The 18709-nt window shown below is 42.0% G+C and overlaps 1 protein-coding gene across 3 annotated transcripts in view; it reads left to right on the top strand.

Moving 5' to 3' along the window:
- Positions 1-18709, top strand: part of ARHGEF37 (Rho guanine nucleotide exchange factor 37) — a 75116-nt gene that overhangs the window by 24617 nt on the left and 31790 nt on the right. For all 3 annotated transcript variants that reach the window (XM_024738278.1, XM_024738279.1, XM_024738280.1), the window contains 2 exons: positions 14220-14416; positions 15777-15900. In XM_024738278.1, the coding sequence (XP_024594046.1) occupies positions 14220-14416; positions 15777-15900 (321 nt within the window). The remainder of the gene's footprint in view (positions 1-14219; positions 14417-15776; positions 15901-18709) is intronic.

Below are 18709 nucleotides of genomic sequence, written 5' to 3'. Positions count from 1 at the left end.
CTTTTTTTTTCCCTTAAATGTTTAAATTGACCTCCCTCTGTAACCTGGGGTGGGAGCCTGATGGATGTTCATCTTTTCTTGCCATGACATTTTGCCTTCTGAAAGAACTTTTAAGATGATGGTTTCACTTTCCTCTGGGATCTGCTTACTTCCATTTCTTTCTTTCTTTCTTTCTTATCTTTCGTTGTGTTGGGTCTTAGTTGCGGCAGGCGGGCTCCTTTGTTGTGGCTCAAGTGCTCCTTAGTTTCAGCACTCAGGCTCTTTAGTTGTGGCATGCAAACTCTTAGTTGCAGCATGCATGTGGGATCTAGTTCCCTGACCAGGGATGGAACCTGGGCCCCCTGCATTGGGAGCACAGAGTGTTAACCACTGAGCCACCAGGGAAGTCCCTGTCTCCATTCACTTCTTTTTTTTAAAGAGTAACCACCTCTTTTTTTTTGTTTGTTTTTTGTTTTTTGTTTTTTGCAGTACACGGGCCTCTCACTGTTGTGGCCTCTCCCGTTGTGGAGCACAGGCTTCGGACACGCAGGCTCAGCAGCCATGGCTCACGGGCCTAGCCGCTCCGTAGCATGTGGGATCTTCCCAGACAGGGGCACAAACCCGTGTCCCCTGCATCGGCAGGCGGACTCTCAACCACTGCGCCACCAGGGAAGCCCTAACCACCTCTTTTTTTAATATAAATTTATTTATTTATTTTTGGCATTGGGTCCTCATTGCTGCATGCGAGCTTTCTATAGTTGCGGTGAGCGGGGGCTACTCTTTGTTGCTGTGCATGGGCTTCTCATTGCGGTGGCTTCTTTTGGTGTGGACCACGTGCTCTAGGCATGCGGGCTTCAGTAGTTGTGGCATGCAGGCTCAGTAGTTGTGGCCTATGGGCTCTAGAGCACAGGCTTAGCAGTTGCGCACGGGCTCAGTTGCTCCACGGCATGTAGGATCTTCCTGAACCAGGGATCGAACCCGTGTCCCTCTATTGGCAGGCGGATTCTCAACCACTGTACCACCAGGGAAGCCCTCCATTCACTTCTGATTGGTCAGAATTAGGTTCACAGTATCATTTTCCTTGTTACTTCTGTCTTAAAAGGGGTGAAATCATCAGGATGTCCATAACATTTACTTAGTCCCTCTGCAAAACTTGGAGCAAATAACCAGATATTTTAAATGCCCTATCCTTACTGGGTATATACTCAGTGAAAACCATAATTCAAAAAGACACATGCACCCCAATGTTCATTGCAGCACTATGTTTTCAAAATTTTATTTATTTTTGGCTGCATTGGGTCTTCGTTGCTGCGTGCGGGCTTTCTCTAGTTGTGGTGAGCGGGGGCTACTCTTCGTTGCGGTGCATGGGCTTCTCATTGCGGTGGCTTCTCTTGTTGCAGAGCACGGGCTCTAAGTACACAGGCTCAGTAGTTGTGGCTTGCAGGCTCTAGAGCACAGGCTCAGTAGTTGTGGTGCATGGGCTTAGTTGCTCTGCAGCATGTGGCATCTTCCTGGACAGGGCTCGAACCAGTCTCCCCTACATTGGCAGGCGGATTCTTAACCACTGCACCACCAGGGAAACCCTCATTGCAGCTCTATTTATAATAGCCAGGTCATGGAAGCAACCTAAATGCGCATCAACAGATGAATGGATAAAGAAGATGTGGTGCATATATACAATGGAATATTACTCAGCCATAGAAAAGGAGTGAAATTGGGTCATTTGTAGAGACGTGGACATGGATGGACCTAGAGACTGTCATAAAGAGTGAAGTAAGTCAGAAAGAGAAAAACAAATATCATATATTAGTGCATATACATGGAATCTAGAAAAATGGTATAGATGAACCAGTTTGTAAGGCAGAAATAAAGACACAGATGTAGAGAACAAACATATGGACAGCAAGGGGGAAAGTGGTGGGATGAATTGGGAGATAGGGATTGACATATATACACTAATATATATAAAGTAGATAACTAATAAGAACCTGCTGTATAAAAAAAATAAAATTACAAAAATGAAAGAACCCTAGAGCCATTCCAAAATTAAATAAAACAAAACAACAAGAAACAAAAATAAAATGCCCTATCTTTATTGTAGCGCCCTTTTTTTCCCGCCTTTAACTTTGTATCCTCACAGTCCAGAAAAATGCTTGGCATGGAATAGCTACTCCAAATATTTGTTGAATAAATGTGTGAATGCCCAAATTATTCTGTGCGAGTGTGGACAGAGGAGGAGAGAGAAGAGAATTAACTGTTTTATCCTATCCTATCCTAGAGTCAGAAGCAGTCACTGCATAACATTCAAGAAACATTTTTTTTTTTTAGTACCCACTATGTGCTAGACTGATTTTAGTTCTTAATTGCTTATCACAGGGCATCAAAGAGATCTCAGGACTGAGCATGGACTGGACTATATTGAAAGACATATTTTCCCAAATATATTCTTTAGGATATATTGAAATACATATTTTCCTAAATATATTCTCCAAGACAAACCTCCTTATCAGACCAGACCAGGAAATGGAACAAAGGCACCCAGCCTGTTCTCCCAGGCTTTTAAGCTGCATTTGTCCTGAGAGTGTTGCAAAGATAGTGGATAACTTAAGCTATCTAATATTTCGTTTGTTTTTAACTTTTTACTTTGAAATAAGTATAGGTCAGCATGAAGTTCCAAGGATAGTACAGAGAGGTTATGTGTATCTTCACCAGGTTCCTCCAGTGGTTATGTCTTATCTCAATAGCAGGAAAACCAGGAAATTGGCATTGATATAATCACGTGTTTGATTGTTAGATGTTGTTTTATCACGTGTGTAGATTTCTGTAACCACCATTTCAATTAAGATGCAGATCTATTCTATCACCATGAAGTTCTCCCTGTGCTGTTCCTTTATTGCCACACCCAGGTGCCCACCACCCTCATCCCTAACCAAGTGACCACTAATCTGTTCTCTGTCTCTATAATTTTAGATGTTTTATAAATGATCACACAGTAAGCTTTTCAGGTTGTTCTGTTTTCAGGCAGCACAACTGGATGGTTCTTGAGGGTATCAGTAGTTCATCCCTTTTTATTTCTGAGTATTCTGTGACCTTAGATATACAACTTTTTTTTTTTTTAGCCATCCACCTATTAAATTCACTTAATAAAACAACATTTTGGTTGTTTTCAGTTTTTAGCTATTACAAATAAAGTTTTGACGAACATTCGTAGACAGGTTTTTGTATAGGCGTAAGTTTTCTTCCTCTGGAATAGATGCCCTGGGGTGTGATTGCTGGTAAGTGTATGTTTAGTTTTTAAAGAAACTGACAAACTATTTTCTAAAGTAACTGTACCATTTTACATTCCCATCAGCAATGTATGAGAGATCCAGTTTCTCCGCATCCTTGCCAACATTTCGTATTATATAATATTTTGGGGGGTAACAGCTTTATTGAGATATAATTCACATAATATAATTCACCCTTTTTTTTTGGCCATGCCGCATAGCATGCAGGATCTTAGTTCCTGACCAGGGATTGAACCTGCGCCCCCTGCAGTGGAAGCACAGAATCTTAACCACTGGACTGCCAGGGAAGTCCCTAATTCACCCATTTAAAGTGTACAAGTCAATGGTTTTTAGTATGTTCACTGAGTTGTGCAACCATCACCACTAATAAGTTTAGAACGTTTCACCATCCCCAAAAGAAACCCAGCTACGGGCTTCCCTGGTGGCGCAGTGGTTGAGAGTCCGCCTGCCGATGCAGGGGACACGGGTTCGTGCCCCGGTCCGGGAAGATCCCACATGCCGCGGAGCGGCTGGGCCCGTGAGCCATGGCTGCTGAGCCTGCGCGTCCGGAGCCTGTGCTCTGCAACGGGAGAGGCCACAACAGTGAGAGGCCCGCGTACCTCAAAAAAAAAAAAAAACCCCCCAAAAAAAAGAAACCCAGCTACCACACTTCCAAATCATTATCCCTTCAGCCCTGGAAACTACTAACCCACTTTCTGTTTCTGTAGATTTGCCTATTCTGGACATTTCCTATAAATAGAATCATCAAGTATGTGGTCCTTTGTGGCTAACTTCTTTCATTTAGTGTAATGTTTTCAAGACCCATTTACGTTATAGCACACATTAGTAGCTCATTCCTTTTCATTGCCAAATAATATATTTTTAAAGAAATAAAAATGTGTCTTTCCATTACATGGGCTGTAAACTAAGAGAATAACAAAATGCTGCTACGGAGAAGTTCTGCCAGGCCTGCTTGGAGGTCTGGATTGCAGTTAACCTAAGTGCTATTTTAAATATTTAGCAGTTCTCTGTGAAGTATTATTTATGTTTTTTGTTTATTTAGCAACAGTTCTGAGTAGTGGAACCTGAGTAGCTCTCCTAAAATCCTATTGGGATCTTTCTAGAAAAGCAGTGCACTGGGTGATGAATGTCAGTGATTCGGGCCAGGGACAGGTCAGCAGGCCAAAGGCAGCATTCAGGAGCTGTACTAGAGCTGTGCATCAGATATGTTCCAGGATCTTTCTGGGCCTTCTGCCTTCTGAACAACCTTACTCTCACCAAGCACCTGTATATAAGCACTGATCCATGGGTCAGTGCTTATGACCCAGGACAGAAACTTCTGCTACTAATACATGAAAAGGACCATTTATATATGCAAATACATATTCGTATATGTATCAGCATTGTGAGACAGAGAGGAAGACATATGGATGGGTGCTCATCTTGTCTCCAAGAGCTTAGTGTCTAGTCTGGAAGGCATAGCCCTAAGTAACCTGAGTACAAGGCTGAATGGGATGCATGTCACTTTAAATATTAGGAAATATTTTAACCGTCCAGAAAAGAACAAAGAGCAAAACAACAAATGCCCATGTTCTTACTACCTAGCTTTGTTTAATTTGAACTTTTTTGACATATTTGCTTCAGTTTTTTAAAAACCAAATAAAACATCTCTGATACTCAGCAATGAAAAGGAAGGACCTATTGATAACACACAACAGCTTACATGAATCTCCAAGGAATTACGCTGATTGAATAAAGTCAGTCCCAAAAGGTTATGTATTATATGATTCAAATATATGTACTGTGTGATTTACATACATTCTTTTTTTTTTTAAAGCTTTTATTTATTTTATTTATTTATTTATTTTGGCTGCGTCACGCGGCTTGTGGGATCTCAGTTCTCTGACCAGGGATTAAATCCTGGCCACGGGAGTGAAAGTGCCGAGTCCTAACCATTAGACCACCAGGGAACTACCTACATACATTCTTGAACTGACAAGAGTATAGAAATAGAGAACAGATTCTTATCTGTTCTCTATTAAAGATGGGGGTTAAAGATGGGATGGGGCTGGAGCCAAGTGGGTAAAAAGGCAACATGAAGGATCCTTAAGATGGAACTGTTCTGCATCTTGACTGTATTGGTGTCAACAACTTGGCTGTGAGATTGTACTATAGTTTTGCCTAATGTTGTCACTGGGGAAGTTGGGTAAAGGATACACAGAACCTCTGTATTATTTCTTACAACTGCATGTGAATCTCTAATTATCTCAGAATTAAAAGGTTAACTTAAAAAGCCCCTCAGATACCATTAAGTCCCCTTTGATACTCTCCCCAATTCTATTCCTCTACCTCCCTTTCCAGAGGTTACTTTTATCCTGTGTGGATGGAAATAATCAATAAACAAAATATAATAGGAATAAAAAAGAGTTTTATTTGGGCTAAACTGAGGACTATAGCCTGGGAGACAGCCTCTCAGATAACTCTAAAGAGCTGCTCCAGAGAAGCATGGTTTTCAGCACAGTTTTACATTATTATGTCGGAACAAAGAACATCAAACAAGTCAGGAATATATTCCTTCAGGGTTTCAAAAAACAGATCAGCACGTACACAGTGAGTCAGTATGACTTTGGCTCCTGGGAAAGGAGTCTTATCATCGAAGCAGCACCAGCATTGGTGGTCTAGGAAAGGAGGCATTTAATCTTTATTTTTAACATGGACATTCTTTACTTGTGATCATTGTACCCTTTTCTTTAATAATTAAAGCAGATATGACAATGTATGTCAGATAGGCCACAAACAGGCTGTTTTAGTTAGCGGAAAATCAAGTTAAATCATGTATAAGCCAGAATGACTTCGCTATACCTCAATATGTGAAAATTTCTTTAATCACTGGGTTTTATTGCTAACCACTTCCATGAAAAATTTAATACCTGTGCTACATGTGTATGTGTCCCTAAACAATATCTAGCATTGTTTCACATATTTTAAACTTTTAAAAACTTTTAAATTTTATTATTATTTTTTTCTTTTCACATTTTAAACATTCATACTCTGTGTATCCTTCTGGGACTTGTTTATATATTTTTTTTCCTGTGTACAGTGTTTGTGAGGATATCCATATTGATACATGAATCTATAGTTTATTTACTTTCAGTGTTGTTCAGAATTCCATTATATGGCTATACCACAAGTTATTTATCTACTTTCATTGGGGCTTTTAGTTTTTTTCTAATTTTTTGTTATTTCAGCAGTGCTGCAATGAGCATTCATGTCTACATTTCTTGTGTGTATGTGGAAAGTTTCTTGAAGTCGAGGTATACCTAGGAGTAGAACTCCTTGGCCTGACTGTGTGAATTTTCAACTTTTCTAAATATTGCCAAGTTGCTCTTTAGGATGGTTGCAACAATTCACATTATCGTACCAGTATATGAGATTTCCCATTCATCTGCAGTCCTACCAGCATTTTGTTTTATTTTCATATTTTGCTGATCTCTTGGGCATGGAATGGTATCTCATTGTGGTTTTGTTTTCTTTTGCTGCACCACACAGCTTGTGGAATCTTAGTTCCCTGACCAGGGATTGAACCTGGGCCCTCGGCAGTGAAAGCATGGAGTCTTAACCACTGGATTACCAGAGAATTCCCTTACTAGGGTTTTAATAATTCGCATTTGCCTAGTTAAGAGTGAATTGAACATCTTTTCATTTGCATATTAGCCATTTAAATTTCTTCTTTTGTGAATTAACTTTTCGTGCTGGTATTAGCCAGGATTTAGTTGGAGATAACACGAAACATTCTATTTTAACCAGAAAGGGATTTAAAAGAGGGTCTTGGGACTTCCCTGGTGGTTCAGTGGTTAAGAATCTGCCTGCCAATGCAGGGGACATGGGTTTGATCCCTGGTCTGGGAAGATCCCACATGCCGCAGAGCAACTCAGCCTGTGCGCCGCAACTACTGAGCCCATGCTATAGAGCCCACAAACCGCAACTGCTGAGCCCACGTGCTGCCACTACTGAAGCCCGCACACCTAGAGCCCGTGTTCCACAACAAGAGAAGCCACTGCAGTGAGAAACCCGTGCACCTCAACAAAGAGTAGCCCCTGCTTGCCACAACTAGAGAAAGCCCGTGCACAGCAACGAAGACCCAGTGCAGTCAAAAATAAATAAATAAAAATTTAAAAAATAAATAAATAAAAGAGGGTCTTAAGAGCTTACCAAGTTGGTGGAAGGCCTGGAGAAGCAGTCCACAGAATGGGCTTTAGGAATGAGTCCCAGGGACTTCCTTGGTGGTCCAGTGGTTAAGACTCTGCACTCCCAATACAGGGGGCATGGGTTCAATCCCTGGTTGGGGAACTAAGATCCCTCATGCTACATGGTGCGGACCCCCCCCCAAAAAAAAGTAATAATACAATAATACAGCTCGAAAGCTGCTCCAAAGAAGCCACTACCCTCTGTAACAATACAGAAACTGAAGAATTGGGAAGCTGCTGTCCCTACTGCTGGCTTCAAGATTCTATGACTTTAGCTACAATCTGTTGCCAGAACTATTGATTTCAGAACAATGCAGTACCTGCCCCATTAAATAGTTACTTCAAGCATCACTTCTCTTCCTACTTATGTAATTTCTAAATTCTGGCTCACATGAGATCATCTGATTGGTGGAATCTTACAATCTTAGCTGCAAGGGAGTCTGGAAAGCTGGGTTTTAGCTCTCCAGTTTCAGCATTACAGCAAGATCTCATAGGAGGGGGTTAAAATTGACACTAAATGAACTTAAACACTGTATTTGCAACCATATCCTTTGTCTAGTTTTCTTACAGATTGCCTTGTTTTAATGATTCATAGAAGTTCTTTATATAGTCTAGGTATTAAACTTTTTTTTTAACATCTTTATTGGGGTATAATTGCTTTACAATGGTGTGTTAGTTTCTGCTTTATAACAAAGTGAATCAGTTATACATATACATATGTTCCCATATGTCTTCCCTCTTGCATCTCCCTCACTCCCACTCTCCCTATCCCACCCCTCCAGGCTGTCACAAAGCACCGAGCTAATATCCCTGTGCCATGCGGCTGCTTCCCACTAGCTATCTACCTTACTACATTTGTTAGTGTGTATATGTCCATGACTCTCTCTCGCCCTGTCAAAGCTCACCCTTCCCCCTCCCCATATCCTCAAGTCCGTTCTCCAGTAGGTCTGCGTCTTTATTCCTGTCTTACCCCTAGGTTCTTCATGACATTTTTTTTTCTTAAATTCCATATATATGTGTTAGCATACGGTATCTGTCTTTTTCTTTCTGACTTACTTCACTCTGTATGACAGACTCTAGGTCTATCCATCTCATTACAAATAGCTCAATTTCGTTTCTTTTTAAGGCTGAGTAATATTCTATTGTATATATGTGCCACATCTTCTTTATCCATTCATCCAATGATGGGCACTTAGATTGTTTCCATCTCCGGGTTATTGTAAATAGAGCTGCAATGAACATTTTGGTACATGACTCTTTTTGAATTTTGGTTTTCTCAGGGTATATGCCCAGTAGTGGGATTGCTGGGTCATATGGTAATTCTATTTTTATTTTTTTAAGGAACCTCCATACTGTTCTCCATAGTAGCTGAACCAATTCACATGGTATTAAACTTTTGTCGGTTGTATTCACTACAAATATCTTCTGATCTAAGGCCCCTCTTTTCCTTTTTATTTTAGAATTGTTTATGAACAGAACATTCAAATATTATTGTAGTCAGATTTATCAATTTTTTCTTTGGGGGTTTGTACATTTTATGTCTTGTTGAAAAAAATTCTTCTTATCTAGAGAGTTTAAAAATATTTTCCCGTTTTCTTCTAAGAATTTAGAGCTTCACATTTAACATTTAGGTCTTTAATCCATCTGGAGTTTATTTGGTGTGTGCTGTGGGATTGCATTTGTTTATTTATTTTTTATAGGGGAGGCCAGTTATCTCACGGACCATCCTTTTCCCAGTGACTTATAATGACACTTACGTCATATATCAAGTTTCCATATTTACTGTGGTCTGCTTCTGGGCTCTCTAATCTGTTCTACTGAGCTGTTTGCCCCTGTGTCAATATAATACTTCAAAATTATTATGACTTTCAAATGTATCTAGATATCTGGTAGGACAGGCCCCCCCACCTTGTTCTTCAGAATTGCCTTAGTCATTCTGAGCCTTTTTGTCCATATATATTTTAGAATCATTGTATTATGTTCTACTAAAAAAAAAAACAAAAAATAAAACCCCCAAACCCCCAAACCCTATCGGGAGTTTTATTGAAATTGTATTGAATCAGTTTGGGTCAATTTTCATCTTTATGATATTAACTTTTCCTATCCATGAACATAGTGTATCTCTACTTGTAACTAGTTCTTTTTTGTGGTTTTGTTTTTGTTTTTATTTTTTCAGGCTGTGCCGTGTGGCTTGTGGGATCTTAGTTCCTGATCAGGGATCAGACCTGGGCTCCCTGCAGTGGAAGCTCAGAGTCCTAACCACTGGACTGCCAGGGAATTCCCAGCTAGTTCTTAAATATATTTAGATAAGTGTTTATAATTTTCTTCATAAAGATCTTGTACATCTTTTTTTTTTTTTTTGAATGCATAGCTTGTGAGACCTCAGTTCCCCAACTAGGGATTGAACTTGGGCCACGGCAGTGAAAGCCTGGAATCCTAACGACTAGGCCACCAGGGAACTCCCCATCTTTTGTTAAATTAAGATATTTAGGAAGGAATAAATATTATGTGTTATTATTAAATCCTTTTATTATTATGCTGCTATTTTTCCTTAAATTGCACTCTTAAAAATTGTTGTTGGTATACACAGGAATATGATTTATTTTTGAATATTGATCTCCAGCAAAATTGAGGAATTCTCACTTTTTCTTACATTTAGTTTTTAGTTCACTTCAAAGCTGTAATTTAAAGAGATGGATAGTTCTACATTTGTGATGAGAAAGAGAGACAGGTGATTCTGCAACATTTGTTATGAAAAGCAGCCTGTCCTCTTCTCTTTCCTGCTCCAGCCACTACCAGGCAATTCCTTCTGTTGTTTTCAGCTGATTGTTTTATAACACATATATACTGCTCTTTCTTGAGCTTTCGATTTAGACATTGTTCTTTAATTTCCACTATGGATGATGAGGCTTTAGCTCATTTTTTCTCCCTCTCCATCCCCCTGTCCTCTTGGTACATAATATGAATTAGATCACTTGTATTATTACTTGTGTGGATTCTATTTATAACTGAATCGGGTAGTGACACATAATTTTATCTTTTCTGCACAATTTTTTTAATAAAAATTGTTATAACAATTGGTTTTTTGTTTGTTTTTTGCGGTACGCGGGCCTCTCACTGTTGTGGCCTCTCCCGTTGCGGAGCACAGGCTCTGGACGTGCAGGCTCAGCGGCCATGGCTCATGGGCCCAGCCGCTCCGCGGCATGTGGGATCTTCCCAGACCAGGGCACAAACTTGTGTGCCCTGCATCAGCAGGCGGACTCTCAACCACTGTGCCACCAGGGAAGCCCATAACAATTGTTTTTATTTATTGGTTTGTTTCTTAGTTGCATATGTCTTATCTGTGTAATTTTTTTTTTAATGTTTATTTATTTAGGCTGTGCCGGGTCTTAGTTGTGGCATGCAGGATCTTTAGTTGCAGCATGCAGGCTTCTTAGTTGCAGCATGCTGACTTCCTAGTTGCAGCATGCAGACTCTCAGTTACAGCATGTATGCGGGATCTAGTTCCCGACCAGGGATCGAACCCAGGCCCCCTGCCTTGGGAGTGCGGAGTCTTACCCACTGGGCCACCAGGGAAGTCCCCGTCTGTGTAATTATGCCTACATAAGGACCATATTCTCTACTGATTTAATAAATTTGTTCTCAAGACATTCTAATACTCTAGCACAGATTGTTTGCTGTCTGTCACCAACAGTCAAACTCAGAATTTCGTTTCACCTATCCTAGGGATTTCCTCAGCCTCTCTCACATATTAGATCACCAGTTCCCTGTATCTTGTATCGTGATTTCTTTCTTTATTTTGGTGGAACATAGTTTCCTGACAAGGAAACTATAAGGTAAATTCTCCAGGACTTCAAGGTTCTGAAATTTCCTCTCAGTGTGTTTAGATGTGTTTTTTTTTTTTTAACTTATCCTGCTTAGGACTTGTACTTCCTAGACCTAAGAATTCATATCTTTTATAAATTCTGGACAATTATGAGTCTCATCTCTTCATATATTGCCTCTTCTCACTCTGTTTATTCTTGTCTTCTGGAACACAGATTTGGTACATGATCTTCTTATTTCAATATCCAGATCCCTTAATTCTCTTTCATATTTTCCATGATTTTCTCTTTCTTTTTAGCAGTCTGGATAATTTCTTTGGATCTTTCTGACCCTTTACTATTTCTCTTTCCTGAGTGTTTAAACTGTCCATTTAGTTTTTAATGTCAAAGACTAAATTTTTAATTTCTGTAAGTTCTGCTTGGTGCGTTTCCTTTGTTTTGTTTTGTTTTTTTGCGGTACGCAGGCCTGTCACTGTTGTGGCCTCTCCCGTTGCGGAGCACAGGCTCCAGACGCACAGGCTCAGCGGCCATGGCTCACGGGCCCAGCCGCTCCGCGGCCTGTGGCATTTTCCCGGACCGGGGCACAACCCCGTGTCCCCTGTGTTGGCAGGTGGACTCTCAACCACTGCACCACCAGGGAAGCCCTGCTTGGTGCTTTAAAAAATCATACCGGGGCTTCCCTGGTGGCGCAGTGGTTGAGAATCTGCCTGCCAATGCAGGGGACACAGGTTCGAGCCCTGGTCTGGGTAGATCCCACATGCCACGGAGCAGCTAGGCCCGTGAGCCACAACTACTGAGCCTGCGCGTCTGGAGCTTGTGCTCCACAAGAGAGGCCGCGACAGTGAGAGGCCCGCGCACCGCGATGAAGAGTGGCCCCTGCTTGCCACAACTAGAGAAAGCCCACACACAGAAACGAAGACCCAACACAGCCAAAATTTAATTAATTAATTAATTAAAAAAAAAAAAAGAAGTAAAGCAAACCAAGTAAAATTCAAAAAATAAATCATACCGGTCTTTATTTTTTGTACATCTTTTCTTTTCCTGCTTATTTTATAGTTTCTATTTGATAGTTTGATTATCTGATGTTCTTGGGTCTAATCCTGCTCTTTGTTGTCTCTGATGATGTGCACTTACACTGGAGTTCTTGTAATTTTGGATTTTAAGCTTATCTTCAGGACAGGGTTATCTCTTGGAGTACCATGTGGTCTAGGTTAAGGATGTGTCCTCCTGGAGACATTTTATTTTTTCTGTGGGTACTCATAGTAGCACTATTCCAGGACTTGTTTTTTTGTTTATTTATCAGCATTGAGCTCCTTGGACCACATGTGTAGTATACATCTGAACCTACAACCCAGTGAAAGCAGGCCTGTTGTTATGAATTTTCAGAAAGGACTTTTTCCTTTACTCAGGACCCAAGCCAAGATGCAGCAACATCTTTGTCATCTTCTGTGTGGGTAGGGAGACTTTTTTTTCTAATCCACCATTTCACTGGCGTGCTTGAGGGATCCCAGTTCTGGAGAGAAGCTTGCTTCCTGATTCTGCCTGGGCACTGATGCCCAAGTCTCTGGATCACAGAGCTGGGCAGTGCCCTCTTCCCTGCCCATCCTGTCCACTTTGGCTAGAGCTGCATCAGCTTAGCTGCTCCTGATCTGGTTTTCAGCTCCCTGTTTGGGGATCCCTGCTAAATCCTTTTCTTTTTTTTTTTTTTTTTTTTTTAATTTATTTATTTTTGGCTGCTTTGGGTCTTCGTTGCTGTGTGCAGGCTTTCTCTAGTTGTGGCGAGCGGTGGCTACTCTTCGTTGCAGTGCACAGGCTTCTCATTGTGGTGGCTTCTCTTGTTGCGGAGCACAGGCTCTAGGTGCGCAGGCTTCAGTAGTTGTGGCTCATGTGCTCTAGAGCACAGACTCAGTAGTTGTGACGCACGGGCTTAGTTGCTCCGCGGCACGTGGGATCTTCCCGGACCAGGGCTTGAACCCACGTCCCCTGCATTGGCAGGCGGATTCTTAACCACTGTGCCACCAGGGAAGTCCCTCCTTTACTTTCTTGCAAGCCTTGCCATGCAGTGAAAAGGAAGTTTGTTATAGCTGATCTAGCATTTCTAGGTGTTCTGTAGTAGGGAGATTTTTTTTGTCCACAGTATTGCCATTTGTACTTTTTAAACTTAGAGATAAAGGAGAAAAGTATATCTGGCTGGGAGGATCAGCAAAGGCCTTAGAGATGAATGTCAGAGCATAGGGACATTGGAGGGGTCACAGCAGGTGCAAAAGCATGGAGGCAGGAAATGACCATGCAGGTATGGAGAAAAGCACATAACTTTCTTTCACTGGAGTGTGTCAGGGAAGAGGAAAACGAAGTCAGAGGTAGACCACAGAGCAGCAGATGGCTATTACAGTCTCACAGCAGAGAATACCAGGATCACAAACTTTGTTTCAGGAAGTTTAAACTGGAAGCATATCCAGGATGAATGGATGTGGGTGGCAGCAGGTGGGAGAGGGGTGTGGATTTGAAAAAATGATCCTGGAGGCGGTGGAAATAGTCCAAGCGATAGGTAGTATGGCCTGAATGGGGTAGTAGTGGGTAGAGAAGGAGGGCGAGAGAGACTCAGCTGAACCAGATAAAGAAATCTAGGTCAAGAGCTGGGAGGAAAATAGAAGAAAAGCCAGGCAAGCACATTGTCTGAATCCTGGGAAATGAATTTAAAATGTCAACAATTATCTGAGCTGCGTTCTACCTTTTAAAATTGTTCAGATACTGCCCACAAATGCTTATACGCAGTTCATCTTGACTCTGTAGGCAGCTAAAGATGTTTTTAGGCCATCTGATGAACAGTTATCTTTGGATTAGAGACAGCATGTCCCAGTAGAGCTCCCAGAAGTGAGTCCGGATGTGTTTGTCTTTCCCAGAACCTGCTGACATGACTGATCATGGGGATGATGAGCTGTCCTCTAGGACAGGGAGTCCAGACAAGGAAGGTCGGATCCCTGAGGAGAGATCCTTGCTGCATCAGAGTCTGGCGGTCAGGGAACTCATCGACACCGAGGTCTCCTACTTACACGTGCTCCAGCTCTGTGCCTCGGACATTAGGAGCCACCTGCAGCAGGTACCTGGGTGGGGCCACACTCAGCCTGTCTTTATAGGGGCAAGTGTGAGTCCCAGCTCCTGAAACCTCACATCTGTTCCTGGCGCAGGCTTGATGGAGGGGAAGGTGTGGTGGATGTGAAGTCACCTGGACGTAAGCCCCGGTACTTCCACTTACTGGCCCTGCAACCTTCAGCAAGGCTTTTAACACCTTGGAGCCTTAGTATATTCATCTGCTAAATGGACAGAGTAATCACCTCAGAGAATTAAGTGAACTAATGGATAAAATAGCCCTTTATTAAGTTTAGAACAGATTCTTTTAAGTGACCTATTTCTAATTGTCTCATTTGGAGGGTGGTAACATGGAAAAGTTATCATTATGATGGGTTTCTATTTTAGTGTTAATTTTTTACATCTTTTTCCCCCCTGATTTCAGAAATAACACAGGCTGTCTCTCTAAAATGTCAAGCATCCCCTAGCATGTAAGGTACATAAGGGGAAAGGCTGTTTAGTTCAATGTATCCCAGTTCTTGACACGTAAACAGTGGACTTCAACTAGTGTTTATTGAATGAATGAAATAATCAAATAGATAATGTAGAAGGTGAAAGCCCTCTCATATTTCACCCTCTAGAAATTGGGATTTTTCTCTGTAGGCATTACACAAACAGATATAGATTGTTACTTATTTTATTTTTTGTTTGTTTGTTTTTGGCTGCACCAGACGGCTTGTGGGATCTTAGTTCCCTGACCAGGGATCGAACCTGGGTCCACAGCAGTGTCGGGGTTAAGACAGCCTGAGTCTTAACCGCTGGACTGCCAGGGAATTCCCTGTTACTTATTTTAGTAAAAATAAGAGCATACTCTATTCTTCTACAGTTAGCTTTTCCCACTTGATTGTGCATCCAGGACGTCTATCTCTATATATATCCTATATATGTTCATGCACATATATAGATGTCCTGCATCCTTTTTAACAGTGGGATAGCTTAGTTCATAGGGAATGGAGTTCAGAATATATCTCAAGGTAATGGTGGTAGGTGCCAAGTATGTCAGAGCTGGAAAGAAGTCCAACTTCCCACACTTATATGACAGATGGGGAAAATGAGAGAAGAAAAATTATAGTTGGCAGCAGACCTAGGATAATACAGTTCAGCTTTCCTTTCATGCTGAGCACTTCGTCTCTCTCTCTCTTCTTGTAGAGTAATGAAAATACCTAATTATAAAATTTCAAAGTCCTTGCAAACATTCCACTGGGACAGTCTTCCCAAGAGTGGTGGAACCCCAATGATGTGACTGTTCCAGACTACTGTCCAAAGCCTCCAAAAAAAGTCACTCTACTGAACTCCTAAGCGACCTCCCATGGTGCCTTTGTTCCTTCCAGCTGCCGCAGGGAGATCTGGATGTCCTGTTCTCAAATATCGATGATATCATCAAGGTGAACAGCAAATTGCTTCATGATCTGCAGGAGACAGCCGCCAGGGAAGAGGAACAAGTGCAGCTGATTGGTAAGCAAAATACCAGGCAGTTAGCAGCCTGAGATTCCTGAGGAATTGGTCTCAGCATGTGATCATTGCTGTATTTTCTCCAGCATTCCAGGGAAATGCAGCTCAATGAGAGGCTGTTTTGGGGATCCCTGAAATATAGCATGTCAGAGCTGGCAGGACCCTCAAATAACATCCAATCCAACCCCATCACTACAGATGAAGAGACTGAGGCCTAGAGACAGGGAGAACATCCTAATGGACACAAAATTGGTTAGTGGAGTGGCTGAGACTTTCTTCTGGGATTCTTTCACATTCATTCATTCAACAGTTATTTACTGAGCCCCTGCAGTGTGCCAGCCACTGTGCTGTGTGTTGGGGTCACAGCATCAACCAGAGGGTCCAATCTTCTGTTCTCATGGGTTAACAAGTTAGCGAGAGAGACAGATGACACACAGATAAACAGGAGAATTTTAAGTAGTAATTTGTAATTTAAAGAATTACAATTTTAGTAACGTTTGAGAAAAGAGAAGCCCTCCTGAGGAGAGGACACTTGAACTGAGAGCTGTTAGGGAGGAGCCAGCTATGAGAAGATCTGGAGGGAGAGTAGAGAGAAGAGCTATGCAAAGGCCCTGAGGCAGGGGTGAGCCTGGGAATTTTGAAGGACAGGCAGAAAGAAGCCTGGTGTGGCTCCAGGGGAATGAGTGAGGGGAGAGTATTAGGAGATAAGATAGCAGAGGCAGAGAAGGACCAGATCCTGCAGGGTGTTCTAGGTCTTGGTAAGTAGTGTGGATTTTATTCTACATGTGATGAGAAGTCATTGGACAGTTTTGAGCAGGGAAGTGATATGAGATTTGTTTTTCAAAGATCCCCTTGGTAGCTGTGGACAATGGATTGTGAGAGGGTAGCAAGAGTGGAAGTAGCGAGACCAGCTGGTGGCTTTACCTCCACCTAGGTGAGAGATGAAGGTAGACTCCTAATTCTGAAATGGTTAGGATGACCAGACATAAAGAAGGAGGGACAAGTGGGTATAAACCTCATCCCTGTCTTCTGCAGTCTCTTCGCATCTGCTTGACAAAATTTCTGTGGTCAAGGGTTTTCAAGTGGAGTCAGGGGACAAGGGTGAATGGTGTTAGGCAGAAAAGAGGATGAGGTGGGGGCATCCACCCAAGTCACGCTGATCTTTACACCCCCAATCTTCTACCCTTTCTTAGACATGAATGATGATGGTGGGGATTAAAAATAACAAATATACACATTTTGAAAAAGCCAACTTTCTGAGTGTTCATTAAATGACCAGCACTCTTCTGATGTACATGTATTAACTCATTTAATCCTCACAAGAACCCTGAACAGTAGTTGCTGTCATCTCATTTCCCAGTTGAAGAAACTGAGGCACAGAGAGAGGAAGTAACCTGCTTAAGGTCATCCAACTAGTGTCAGAGCCAGGAGGATGTGCATTGCGGCAGGTGGCCTCTGGAGCCAGTGCTCTCAACTACTGCACTGAACAGCTTCCATGCAGTAGAGAGTGGGATTGAAGCCTGTGTATAGTGTGTTTACTATTCTCCTAAAATTATGATTCTTCATTAAAACAGCAATGTGAAAGAGTGACTATTTCTTTTAAATAGAGGAATATTTAAATGCAAAATTAAGGAACAAGATTTTTTTTAAGTATCTGGGTAGATATTCTTACCTTTTATCATTTTATCCTTATTTCTGTTAATAATTACCACTTATTTGAGTGGAAATTGTTATAACCTCAGGTTGAAGACAATCCAAGGTTCTGGGGACTCTGAGGTTAGCATCTTCTGTTGCTATGGGTTCTAGGGTCCACTAATTCCTTGTTAAGGGTCCTCACTTATCCATCTCTGCCTTCCTGCTTGATCTGCAAAGTCAAGGTGCTGCTTTGTCTTCTGAGCGTACCTGGTAATATCTCCATTCCCTGCCTTCACTACTTCCCTGGTGGAGTTGCCACATAAAATACAGGATGCTCAATTATATTTGAATTTTACATAAGCAATGAATAATGTTTTAGTATAAGTATATCCCACGGGACATTTGGGACATACTTATAGTAAAATATTCTTCATTATTTATCTGAAATTCAAATTTAACCGAGCATCTTGTATCCCCCCCTCCCTAATTTGGCAGACCTATTCCCTGGCCTTTACTGAATCTACAGAAAATAGCCTCCTCATCCTCTGCCTCTTGTTGTTAGCCAAAAAGAGGCGCAAAGAATCCACATAGCTTTTCTTCTCCTAGGTTCAACTTTGTGCCTAATCAAGGCTGAGCTGGCTCCTACCAGTTCTCTCTATTCCCCTCTCAGCCCCCAGGCCCTGCTATGCAAGGAAGGCCCTTTTCCCAATTCCATAGCCACGGCATTTTAAATTTATTTATTTATTTATTTGGCTGCGTTGGGTCTTCATTTCTGCGCACGGGCTTTCTCTAGTTGCAGTGAGCGGGGGCTACTCTTCGTTGAGGTGCGTGGGCTTCTCATTGCTGTGTCTTCTCTTGTTGCACAGCACGGGCTCTAGGCATGCGGGCTTCAGTAGTTGTGGCACGTGGGCTCAGTAGTTGTGGCTCACGGGCTCTAGGGCGCAAGCTCAGTAGTTGTGGTGCACAGGCTGCGTTGCTCCGCGGCATGTGGGATCTTCACGGACCGGGGCTCGAACCTGTGTCCCCTGCGTTGGCAGGCGGATTCTTAACCACTGTGCCACCATGGAAGTCCCAGCACCAGCATTTTAAAAGATTTTTGGACCTTGGGCGTGAACCTCCCAAGCGAGTCAGGTTCTGTGTTCTTATAAATGATTCCAAACACGATGCAGATGTTCAC

The sequence above is a fragment of the Neophocaena asiaeorientalis genome, unplaced genomic scaffold (assembly GCF_003031525.2).
Source record: "Neophocaena asiaeorientalis asiaeorientalis breed wild unplaced genomic scaffold, Neophocaena_asiaeorientalis_V1.1 scaffold404, whole genome shotgun sequence".
Lineage (NCBI taxonomy): Eukaryota > Metazoa > Chordata > Mammalia > Artiodactyla > Phocoenidae > Neophocaena > Neophocaena asiaeorientalis.
Note: the sequence above shows the minus strand (reverse complement) of the source record. Positions and strands in the feature narration are given on the sequence as shown.